At 42.2% G+C, this 13,036-nt stretch overlaps 1 protein-coding gene across 1 annotated transcript in view; it reads right to left on the bottom strand.

The window, feature by feature from the left end:
- PRSS12 (protease, serine 12) overlaps positions 1-2,977 on the bottom strand; it is an 80,101-nt gene extending 77,124 nt beyond the window's left edge. The window contains exons 1-2 of the mRNA XM_019533959.1: positions 2,908-2,977; positions 1,346-1,484 (exon numbers count right to left, since the gene is read on the bottom strand). Coding sequence (XP_019389504.1) covers positions 1,346-1,484; positions 2,908-2,977 — 209 coding nt within the window. The remainder of the gene's footprint in view (positions 1-1,345; positions 1,485-2,907) is intronic.
- Between the last annotated feature and the right edge of the window lie 10,059 nt (positions 2,978-13,036).

Genomic DNA, 13,036 nt, shown 5'->3' with positions numbered 1-13,036 from the left:
TCCCCTTCAGACCCCCACTCTGCTGGTCGCCTCAAGCCCCCCCACTAGCCACCCCATCCCAATTTACATTAGATCAGGTGGCCATTTCTAAATTAATCTAACCTCCCCTAACCTCCCCAAATGTCTGTAAGTACTCCATGTGTCCCCTGAAACTAGGGATTGCTCTGCTTTTTCAAGGAGTCTATGTAGACTTTACAAACACTAGTAGGCTTGCTTCTGATCTCATCTACACTGTTGCAATTTTATTAACTTCAATGAATTGCTCCTGATTTCCACTCATGCAACTAAAATCCTAATCCTAATCAAACCTGTATTTCTTCCCATATCAGTTTTTAATCCCCTGCTGATTTTAGCTGCCTGAAGGCGCAGAGAGACAGCTGAGCCCATAAAATCAAAAGGTGTGCATGCACTGCAAAAACCTCCCTGCATTTTGTAAACAGTCCTCTGAGACTTTTCAGTGAGCTATCTCCTTCACAGAAGTCATCCCTTTCCTGCCTGTAAAATCAACTGAACGGAGGTGGGGAAGTGGAGGAAAACAGATTTGTTTGACAGCCTTTTTTTCTGTCACTATTGCATGTACAACTCATGAGTGCTCACCAAGAGAGTCTTTGTCTGCCCTAGCTTTTCACGATCTGCATCCTAGATTTTAGCTTTGAAATTCTGGTCACCTTTGCCTCCATTCCTCTTCAGATCCCATAAGCAGCCTGTAAATCAAGTGCTGATTCTCACAACTACTATTTTGAAGCATGTAAAGAATAATTGCAAAGGAGTCTGGAGAGGACCAGTTCTTAGCACAAAATAGAATAGGCAATCCCTAATGTACAAATAGCAGGGATTGCAAAATGTTTTAGTATCCTTTTACTTTGTATCTATGGATTGGAGGTCTTTTTTACTCTTCAGCAAATACTTAGAACTGGTAGTACATCTCTGCAGTAATAGTTTTGAGTGTAAGAATGAAAGGAAAGATATTATAAATTTCATCAAATGCTAAATTGTGCATCAGTGATGTAATCTTTTTAATAGAGTTAGACACGTAATGGATTCAGCCGCAAAACCTATAACACAATACTCATTTCCTTCTCTTAAGATGTTATATATAGATTTTATGCATATATTAACAACCCTCCTTCCTAATGCCCTAGCTAAATAGAAATACAACTTGCTTTGTGATTTAGAGAATCTATGAATTAAGAATGAAGCCATTACTTATGAGCAGCATACCTGTATATTTTTCTGGAGAACTATCCCATGCAGAATGTATTACCAAAATCTCTCTCAAATACAGAGATCTTTTAATGACATTATTGAAATAAGCTGATTGATTTGATCTAGGACTAAAACTTACCCAAGTTCAAGCTGCCGACATATGACTGATGCATCATTATCATCCCAATTGTTGCTGCAGATGATTCCCCAAATTCCGTTCAAATAAACCTGCACAGTGCCTTCAAACTCATCTTTGCCACCTCGAAGTCGTACTGACCCTAAGTAAAAGACAATGTTAAATACTTCAAAGGGGAAGATGCTGGCTATTTCCACAACCGCATTAGTTTATACCACGTAAAGGACTCAGTTTCAGTTCCATTCAGCTCTGAATATCACATGTAGCCTGTTTTTACTTCATGTTCCTTTGGAAGGTTATTTCTAATTAACACTCTCTGGTACTTCTAAAATACCTTACCCATTGATTCACAAAAGCAAGTGACCAATTCTTTACAATAACTTACTGAAGAAACGTCTTGGCTGTGATACTGTAGCCAAAGTATTAGTTAGAGATTTAAAGAGTGAAGATGTGTTTCTGCATATCAGTGTAAATGTTGTAGAGCCTAGACATGATTTCTGTTGATGTAACTGATAATGTTGTTAAAGAAGGAGTATTTTTATCTTCTAATTCCATCTGATTTAAAGGAATTAGAAAGCAATCACATGGATTGCATAGCTTCTGCACTGACCCATATAATATCATGAATGTCATAGATGCCTGCAGTTTATTTCAGGCCAAAGAATGCATTTGTTCATATCTGACCTCAAACAAAACACCAGCTGACATAGTTAATATGAATCTATGATAGGTCAAATATCCATATCAAACAAGCTTTTAAAAAAAAAATCCTCGAACCAAAAGGATTGGAGAAAAATGCATTACCAAAATACAAGTTAAGAGCACAGCATGCAAAATCAAAGGACTTGAAGGGTCTTTCTATATTTTAGACACCAGGATGAGGGTGTATCTTGTGTGTTTTCTGGCAGTGTAAGAATTCCCTGTAGCTGCATGCATTCAAATGTCAAATACATAAGTATGAAAAAGGTCAGTCCTATATGTTGTATTAGGAAGACAAATCCAACAATGAATGGTGCAAAAAATCAACATAAATTTAAGGTTCTTCTGATAAACTTTGTGGATAAGTATTTTATGAAATGTTAAGTGATCCATATGCCCATGTTCTCTTCCCTCTTTAAGAACAAAAAATAGACCTTCACCCAGACTGCAATTCTATTAGCCAAGAAAGATTATTAATCTCTCTCTCTCTCTCTTCCCCCCTCTCCCTCTCTCTCTCTCTCCCTCTCTGTGCATGTATCATACATATTACAGTGGTTGGATTTAGTTTTTTTCCTTTCCTACAACTTTCACTGAGGGCAGGTTCTGTTTTTAATTTAGCTCACCATAGTTTGTGAAACCTGAAGGCAAATGACTGCCACATAACTCAAGGAATGAATTAACCTCAGACTCAGTCTGTGTGTGTTCCTTTTTTGCCTTATGATTTATTTTCACAATATACTGTACAGTAGTATACAAATATCTATTAAATCAAGATTATAAATTGACCCATTTTATCAAGACGTGTTTTATAATGGATTAATTACGATATAAAATCAGTGAACAGAATAGTATTTTTAACAACCTACTGTAAATCTGGAAACAATCAATATTTTTATCACTGTCTTCTTCACACTTGGATATTAGACACACAGACATGCTGTCCGGTACATCAGTGAGGCTTGGGGCATGGTAAAGTGACAGTTGGAGCCACACTTTGCCCATAAGGCTGGGGTGCACCAAGATACCCATTTCAGAATGGGGCCAGGGTACAACTAAAAAAATCATGGCCTGGAGGACAAAAGGCAGCCTCCCTTTAATATATATACAAGATCAAGACATGGTGGGCAAGATTCAAGGGTGCTTTGAGACGAAATTGGCGTGGTAAGGGAGTGCCAGGGGAGATCACAGCCACCCCTAGGACCCCGCGCCATGACAATAAGATTTAACTATGTGGAGGGATAGACCTAACTTTAAATAACATTTCAGAAATACTACTTCCCCTTTTTTAAGTTTGGATATCTTATCTTGGTAGATGAAACTCTCGGTTTCTTAATAAAAAATAAACCTATTTCCTTTAAGCTATAACATGTACAATGTACCACAGTAGACTGAGGGAAATTATATTTATCTACATTTGACTATGCTCATAAATTAACTAATTAATATTCAAGACTACATCTGTCTTCTTAAAAATTAATAGATTACAGGCAGTCCTCGGTCTTACGACACAATTGGTTCCTGAAAACCGTCTTAAGTCAAAACATTGTAACTCGGAACTGATTTTCCAATAGGAAACAATGTTATAAACAGGGGATTGGTTCCTGAACCAAGGCCTGATACCCTATTTTCACCAAAAATACCCCAGAATATGGTACTCAATCAATTATAGTTGAGTAATATAGCTACATTAATGTATTTATATTTTAAATAGCAATCATATTGATTTGGAAGGACTTCTTTGAGGTGACTTTGCTGGACCTTTTGAAGGGCTCATGGTTGTACTTTTTGAAGGGTTCTTTTCTGGAGTCTTGTCTGCTTTCTTAAAGAAAGTCTGGATAGATGTTCTCCAGGGAGATGGGCGATGCAGCGAACTTGTTCGCTGGTGTGGCATCGCATCGGATCAAGCATTGTAAAGTCAAAACTGATGTCAGAAAGTTGAAACAGGGAGTCAATTTATAAACGCTGCAAGTGCAAAATTAAGCATGTATAGAAATAGAGGCCTCCATAAATCCTTATAAAGGATTTAGGACCTGGTCTGATTGAAGTAAATGGGCAAAGTTAGCAGCCTCCTAGAAGCTGCAATGGGCATTTGTCACTGACTTCAACAGGAACAGATGACCTTTCAGCTGGAAAACTTTGCTACTGTCAAGTAGCTAGGTCCTATTACCTGACTGGTACTAAGCTCAAACTAGGTTTTCATAAATTGTAACTTATATCAGCACAGAAAAAGCCAAGTTTAGGCTAAATCATTTAACTTAGTATTAAGTGAAACAGACTTCCTATTGAACTTTTCAGAAACTGGTTTCAGATAAACCTGATTGAATGTGGTATCAGACTTAACTGATTTGGCTCAAACCAAGTTTATGAAATGTCTGTCCCAGGCCCCTTCCTGGTTTAACTTAAACCAGAGTCCGCCAGCATCCCAGATGCTTTGCAGCCCTGGGTGGGACTCTCTGCTCCAGAGAGCTGGGCTGGCCCTTTCCTTCTGCTCCCTGATTGGAGCTCCAGGAGACTGCAGGCAGTGGCATCTGCCTGACTTCCCTGTGCTGTTCCCCCCTACCACCATTCCCTAATCAGAACATCCTGCCAGGGCCTGGCCTCATCCCCCTTCAGCTCAGAGTAGTGCAAGGGAAAGGAGGGCTGCTCTAACACCCCCTGGCTTCTAGCCCGAGCCACTGATGGCATATGCCTGCATTTCTTCAGTCCAGAGGGGATGCTTGTGCCATTGCAAACTGGTCCAGCCTAGCCAGGTTAGATGAACCTGCAAAGATTGAATCAATTCAGGCTCAGGCTTTTTGAATGCCTGTCCCTAGCCCGGAGGGAGAAAGCCAAGTTGGTTGTAAAATAAGATATTTTTGGCAAACCAATTTGAATTATTTCATACAAATTTTTCATCAAAAGCATGAAAAAGGAATTACCAGCACTAGAGGAAATAATTCCACAAAGACCAATAGTGAGTCATCTGTGCTATCATCCTACCACCCACACCCTCTCATTCTGTTTGTTCATTTCCATATCACACTACCTCCTTCCCCCTCTCCCTTCTCCATCCACCCATTTAATACTAAGGAGTATCTAGTCTATTGTTGGGTGCTGATGGCCACAGACTGCTGTAATCAAGTGACCATATCTCAGAATCTCAGTTCCATTTTTAAAATGCAATCTTTTTAAACTTGAAAATAAAGCTTGAAATATTGCTGGAGTATTTTCAGTGTAGTGATACCTGCTTAAGCCTTCAGAAAGCCTGAAACAATGCTCAGAAAGGTTTGAACTATCCCAGTCATCTCAGTGGACCATTGAAAAGGGCCCTATCAATGTTAGTCCTTTGTAGCAGGCTCCCATTCTAAGGCATCAACTGTCTACCCAGACAGATACACTCAAGCTGCTGGCCTACTCCCTTGTGGGCAGCACCATGGTCCTCTGCTGTCAGTCACATGTCCTACAGGGTAGGAGACCTGCTGCTTTGCCTTTGCCAGTCTGAAAGGAAAGAGGTGTCTCTGCAGGAAGCAGAACCCTCTCTCTCCCCAAAAGAGAGAGACCCATGGAAATGGAGCCACCCAAGGTCTATGCTGGGCATGGGAGAGCATGTTATCATTAACCCAGAACCCCAGTTAGTCTTAATCCAACCTTGAATTGAAGACTGGGTATTGAAGAACAACAAACACTAGATTAGACAAGAATTTTACTCAGATATGGAGTTTTACATAAGCTTTTGTTTCACTGGCTACTTAGTTCTGCTTTGTCTGCTTCTCTCCAAGAGACCCAAGAAAGGGTACTCTGGTACTCAAAAGCTTGTCTGACTCTCTCCCAATGATGCAGATGGTCTAGCAAAAGATATTAGCCACAAAAATTCTTGCTTCTCATATATCTCCTGTGCCATCAGTTATAACATCACCTCAACACTACCAAAACACTAGATTACAACCTTACACCTCACTTAATGCTGCTATACTTTTTATGACTGAGGAAAAATATATGCATTGAGTTTCTAACTCCAGGGGTTATCAACTGGGGGTACGCATACCCCGGGGGTTCTTTGAAAGGTCCCATGGGGTATGTGGGGGTAGGCGGGGATGGAACGCCCCCACCCCACACCACTGCCTCACAGCGGCAGGGCTGGCGCAAGGTGAAAGCAGGGCCATACAGTCACTGCACTGCCACCACTTGCCATCCCTCCCTCCCGCCCCCCAGTTCCATGTCTGGCTGCTCACACCTCCCCACACCCCCCCGCTTGGCATCTGGCCTCTCACCACCTTCCCTGCTCCCCAAGGATACACTTATTAAAAAGCAGGCCGCCGGGGGGGTACACTTATTTTAAAAGGTTTAAAACCCCTGTTTTACTCAAATAGTTTCATCCAATATCAGCAGGCACTACATGTTGTTTATGTAGTGTGGTAATTTTAGTTGCTCTGGGATCTCCCCCAAGTCAGAATGTTCCATATCAGCTATTGCCTATTACCCTTGAAAGCAGGTTGAGTGATACTTGATTGCATTTAAAAATAAGGGTATCTAGTTAGGTAGTGCTGAGACTTGCTTTGCAACACCTCCCAGATATTCTCAGAATGAGACATGAGAACAAGGTTGTGTATATGGTGGGGGAGGCAGGGACAGGGATGGGGCAGACTGTCAGCCAACTTCTAATTAGCTCTAAAGAACAGAAGGATTTCAAAGGATTCTGCCTGAAAGCAGCAGGACTTTCCCACTTTCTTATACTGTTCCCAGGTCCCAAGATTCTGGGTGACTGTAAACCCTGTTTTACTCTACAATTCACAAACAGCAGACAAAGAATAGATTGTAAAATGGGATGGGAGATCATTTCCACTTAGGTATATGCAAACAGTATAGCAACCATGTTTATGATGTTAGCAAAATATTTATCAGCATGCCATTGTTGAAAGGTTTACAATGTGGCTGTAACTATATTTTCTCAGAAGGAAAACAGTTCAAAACTTGTTGTAGCTGCACTTTGCTCTGGTGCTGGCTCTTTTAAAGGAACAAGGATGAAGCAAAGCAAAAGCAACATTTCAAATTTGGGGATAATGTGAAAAACCTACATCTTTATTTTCATATATATTTTTAGGATATTATCCAACAGTGGGGTTTGTCCATTTTACTCTTTTTTTTCATTTGTGAAAAGATGGTGCAACACAAAATATTTGATCTCAGAAGGCCTTTAAGAAAAACCATTTAGTTCCAAGCTGAAAATAAATTTAATGCTTTTAGTTTATATGTAATGAACATTTTTACAAGCCTGGTAACTCATCACAAACTGTAATCATTCATCAAAATGAAAAAGAAAGAAACACTTTGCATTTTACAGGACATGTCCCAAGTAAGGATTAAACTGCATTGACTGTTTTGCATGCGGAATTTTGTACATGATTTGCTAACATGCATATGGGCTCAGTCCATCATAAGCTGAATCAATGATAGTCTTGCCACTGATTTCAGCATATAGTGATCAAGATCTGAGGGCCTGATTCAATGTCTGCCAAAGTTATTAAAAAATTTCCATTGACTTCAGCAGACTGTGTATCCGCTGTCATGCCTCATTCTAGCTAGTGCTATTAGTCCCCCATTGTCATGAGCACCAACTGATTGTAGAATGATGAGTCATTTAACCTTGAAAAAATTGATGCATCTACCAGAACTACTTTTTCAAAAACTATCAAGAGAATTTTAGCATACAGAGTTTCAGCACAGTCAAAGATCCTTAAATTGGAAGCCTCATAAATACTGTATGTACTGGCTGAGTAATATACTACAGTTCATCATGTCAACGATCTATGGTTTAAGAATCCTTAAAAATAAATTGAAATGATAAGCATGTAATGGACTTAAAGGAGCTGCAATTGTCTCCTGTTCTATTGAGCTGTGGAAAACCACATTTCATACTGCAGAATTGCAGTGATAATGGTTTGCTCAAAGAGAGAAATATATTTTAATGTTAAATTATCAGGTTCCTGTGTTCTGGTAACCTTCACTTTATTTCCAACTCAGCCACCGCGAACAAGTCACTTAACTGGTATACGACTTGGTTTTCCCATTTGTAAAACAGCGGAGAAAGAACACTGACCCACTTTTCTGCAAGCTCCTCAAATGAAATACATAAAATGTTATTAAAATAATATCAGCAGAAACAAAATCTTTTAACATGACATTATCATAGTAATTTACTTGAATCTATAGTTACTTTGAATTACAAATGCATATTTGTATTTGATGTTAGACATATTGGGCATATAGGCCTATGCACATCCAGCAAGGCTGTTCCAACATGCTATAATTACAGCGTGTCAGAGCAGACTCGATTAATCAGGTGCTGGTGGGTGTATGGGAAGTGGGGTCTGTGAAGAAATCCCCTCCCCCTCTCTCTGACCCTCACTTGGGTCAGCCCAGGTGACCCCTCTCCCTTCCTGCTCAGTGTGGTTCAGGCTGGTCAATCAGGTGACCTGGCCAGATAAAATTCCTAGGGGTAAGGGGAAGTTCTATCACCTGGCATGGGCATCTTGAACTGCAAGCATAGCCTGGTGATTTCTGTAAGTAAAGATCTGGAAACCTACCAGGAGTCAAGAATTATGTATAGGCAAGTCGCATTTTAAAAGAGTCACTGTACCTTGTGTCTGTAAAGACCTTGTGAGGTGAGTCAGTATTCTGACACCCCCACCCTCTCCTCCCCCTGGATCAATAACAGGGTTGGGCTACATACTACCCTGTGCTGGGCTGCTGAGAGGAGCACAGATTGAGAGAGGCCTTCTGCCCACTGCCTGGCCAGCAAAGATTTTATTTTGATTTTCCCTCAGTTCTTCTTGATGCTAACTTGGGATGCTTCGGGCTGAAAGAAGCACCCAGAAATATTACTGTGGGCAAAGCACCCCCTAGGTTTATGGGGTCTGTGTGCCTCAGACTACACAGAGCCCTGCCAGAGGCCAGTGCCCGGGTGGTGGCAGAATTGCTTTAAGCTTGTGGGGGTTCTCCAGGAAGCAGAACAGCTGGCTGTAGGCTTCCAAAAGAGACCCTCGAAGTGAGGTTTTGGGCCTAATACAGTAAGGCAGGTGCCGCCACAGGGTGTGTGTGTCAGGGGGTGCTTGTGTATGTGGCGGGCTGCCTATGCATTAGGTCCCAGGAGCCAGTTGGGGGTAGGGGAAGGGAGTCGGGAATGTGCGCAGCAGAGCTCACCCAGGTGGTGTGGTGAAAGTACAGTCCATCCTGCCCCCATCCAGCCCATGTCTGCCCCTGCAGTGTTCTGCATGGGGCTAAGCACTGCCTTCTCCCACCCCGGGGAGCACACACTGTGCTCCTGCCCACACCCACCCCATGCCTGTCAATGGCACTGGCCTGGCCCTGGCCCTGGTCCCTGGCCAGTGGACACAGCACTGCTGTTGCAGTCACATGGGTATTGCTCAGCCCTCCTTGTCTCCACCAGCTCCTCCTCCTCTGCTTCCTGCCTCTACTGCACTGCTCCAGGTAGCAGGTAGCATGGGGAAGTGGCAGTGGCCATGGGGACTCATGCCACATGTCCAGCCAGGCAGGGGAAAGATGCAGCTGGGCAGCTCCTGCCCCAGTGTGCAGGGCTCCAGGTCCAAGTCCTGGCTGCCAGGCACAATGAGCAGCCACCTGCGCTCAGCTAAGTGGATGGAAAGCAGCCCCACTGGGAAACTGTGCTCACTAGCCAGTGCAGGGCAGAAGCATGGCACAGGCTGCCCTGGGTAGAAGTGAGCAAGGCTTAACCCCATGCAGAATTCTGCAGGGGCAGCCACGGTCTGGACATAATCAACTGGCAGGCCACATTTGGACCACGGGTTGTATTTTGCCCACCCCTGAGCAAGGTCCTGTTATCTGACTAGTAATAAGATCAAACTAAGTTTTCATAAAGCTGTAACTTAAATCAGCACAGAAAAAGACAAGTTCAGGATAAATCCATTTCAAGTGAAACAACCCTTCTATTGAACTTAGTAGGAATTTTGCAGAATCGGGTTCTTACTAGGGATTGTGCGATCTGATATTTAACTCCTGACTTAATAGGTCCAAGGTACTCAAAGAATCTACTGGAAACCAGAAGGAAAAATTTTGTAAAGAGCTTCTAAAATGATGAAGTAAATAAAAGAAGGACATTAGGAACCTCCTTCCTCAGACTTAAGACAATATTATCATGTTTGAAAGGTTTTTGCTCCCATCTGTATGTGATTGGGGGGGGTTGTTTGTTTTTTGAGGGGTTTCTTTGTCATTAGCATGTGGTATTCTCTCTAAACACCTGTAATTTATAACCATATTCTATCTCATTAGGAGGGGGAGGAGAGGTGCAGAAAATGTGGTGTTTTATATTGAACAAAAATGTCTTACAGGTAAAGAGGGTATCTAATTTTTATTAAATATATGTATACATGAACAATATAGATCTTCGTGCTCCATGTATTCATCAAGTAATATTGTGTATCACTATGTATAATGATCTCATCACTCATATTTATCTTACCTCTGGGATTATTATTGGGGAAAAAAGAGAAGAGCATTGTCAGATACCTATGGCTCTAGTATTTGAAAAGTAAATCAATCCTTCAAAAATGCATAACAAACCCAAGAGGAACAAAAGTAATTAAAACATGCTCCCATCTCTATGTGGTGATGTTGCAAATGATGTAAAAGTGAACTTGTCCCACAACAGAGAGGAGAATTTTTATTTTCATTGCAACAAATGCATTTGAACTTACTTTTGGGGAAAAAAAATTAATATAAACAGGCAATATACAGGGCTGGTAAAAGAAAATGTTTACACATAAGGAAAAATTCAGTGCCAGATTGGCCATGTACAAATTTGACCTCATGGAAAGCTGTCAATGTTAATGAAACCTAAGGCTAATCTGCTGTTGTAGGGGCCCAACACTGACGTCACTACTCAGTCCTCACTCTGGCATAGCTTTTATTAAAGCCAACGGGAGAGTTTGAGAGGAAAGAAGTGAGTGCAAGATCTGGCCTGTTGTATTGGTACACAAAATAGATGCTAAGCGGCAGTGTTAATTTGTGCATCCAATTCCCCGAAATAAAAAGACCCCAAAAACCCAGTTTGACAGAGAATGCGCAGGCTGCCTTTTTTAAACGGTTCCTTCTGATTTTAACCTATTGCATAATTAATGTTTTAGAGACCGGCAACTACCCAGTCAGGAAAAACATATGAATCTCATCTAAATTGTGGGTGAGTGGTATCCGGGGCAGAACTTTTTAGTTCGAGATATCTAATATAAGGAATACATTAGCAGACATAAAGACACAGCCAGAGCCTGTTTCCTCTTAGAAACGTCCTGCTGATGTACAGATAGAAAACATCCTGCTAGGAAAAAAAATGTCTCAAAGCATGCTCTCATTCTTGTAGCTTTTCTCAGTTCTAGTGCCTGCTGAACAGAGGAAGCACAGTGTGCATTTCACTCCCATTTCACCTGATGGTGAAAAGAATCAACTAATCTAACTTACCTAAGAGAGTCCTTAACGGTAAGAGGCAATGATTCCTTAGGGTAATATATATTATTGGACCAACTGGATAGTCACGATAGAGTTTTTAGCCAAACTTTCCAATCAAAAATCTTGAAAGATCACTTGGCACTTAGTCTTATAAGTCAAATTCAACCCTTCCCAGTTCTAACAGATTCTTAACTATGCCAGTGCTTATATGGATGTGTCTAAAAAGACAAGCTTTCCAATCAAAACTCTATCACAATTATGCAGTTGGTCCAGTAAAAGGGATCACCCTGCAAATTCCTTGTCTCGCATAATCCCTGGACATTGTGGCTACCACATCACTTGTAACACTATCATGGTGAGAGATAAGTTGCTCTCAGTACTAAAATGTCCTTGTGCTGAGCTACCCCATTTCAGAAAGAAGGAGGCATGTAATCGGTCTGATGCCTGGACCTCTTTTCTCTGGCCAAATTTGTCAAAAGCAGCAGCACACACACAGGGAACCCAGCGGGCTCACACACATACATACTCACACAAACTACCTAGCATACATAACACACATCCCAGCCATCATGTTGGGCAACCGGGGCAGACCCTACACGTGCAAATCACACACATGTGCACATACATCACACACACAAACTACTTACCCAAAACAACATATACAACACACATCCCAGCCACCACATAAGACAACCGTGGCAGACCCTACATGTATATCACATCAGACTTCACATACACATGCATGGCATACACACATCAAACACATGCATGACACACACAAACTAGTTAGCACACACAACACACATCCCAACCACCACACAGTGCAAGCAGGGCAGACACTACAGAAACATTTGACATGCATATCACAAACAGGACATACACACAATCTCCTCAGCATACACAACACACAGCCCAGCTACCACATGAGGCAATTGGGGCAGACCCTACACACACTTCAAATCACACATCACACATGACACATACATCACATGCACAACACACATGTAAACTATTTATCACACACAACACACATCCCAGCCACCAACATAGGGCAACCAGAGCAGACCACACACACACATGCACATCACACACACACATGTAGGACACACACAACCTATTTAGTGCACACTACACACCCCAGCCACCACACAGGTCAACTGAGGCTGACTGTACACATCACACACATCACTCCCACATGCACAGCACCACCAACCTGCCTCCCAGCTCACATGGGGCAGACCCTGCACACACATCATACACACGCATTGCACACATACACATGCACGCACGCACACACACACACATTACCTCGCATGCTCAACACCCATCCCGGCCACCACACAGGGCACCCAGGTAGATCCTGCACACACACATCACACACATGCACTGCACGCACATGTACATCACACACCCACACACGCGCATTGCACACACACACGCACATCGCGTGCGCGCACAAACTCGGCACGCTCAGCACCCATCCCAGGTAGCGCACAGGGCACCCGGGCAGCCCCGCACAGACATCACACCCCCACCCCC

This window comes from Crocodylus porosus, unplaced genomic scaffold, assembly GCF_001723895.1.
Source record: "Crocodylus porosus isolate Cpor-Errol unplaced genomic scaffold, CroPor_comp1, whole genome shotgun sequence".
Lineage (NCBI taxonomy): Eukaryota > Metazoa > Chordata > Crocodylia > Crocodylidae > Crocodylus > Crocodylus porosus.
This window is presented reverse-complemented; position numbering and strand designations above follow the sequence as displayed.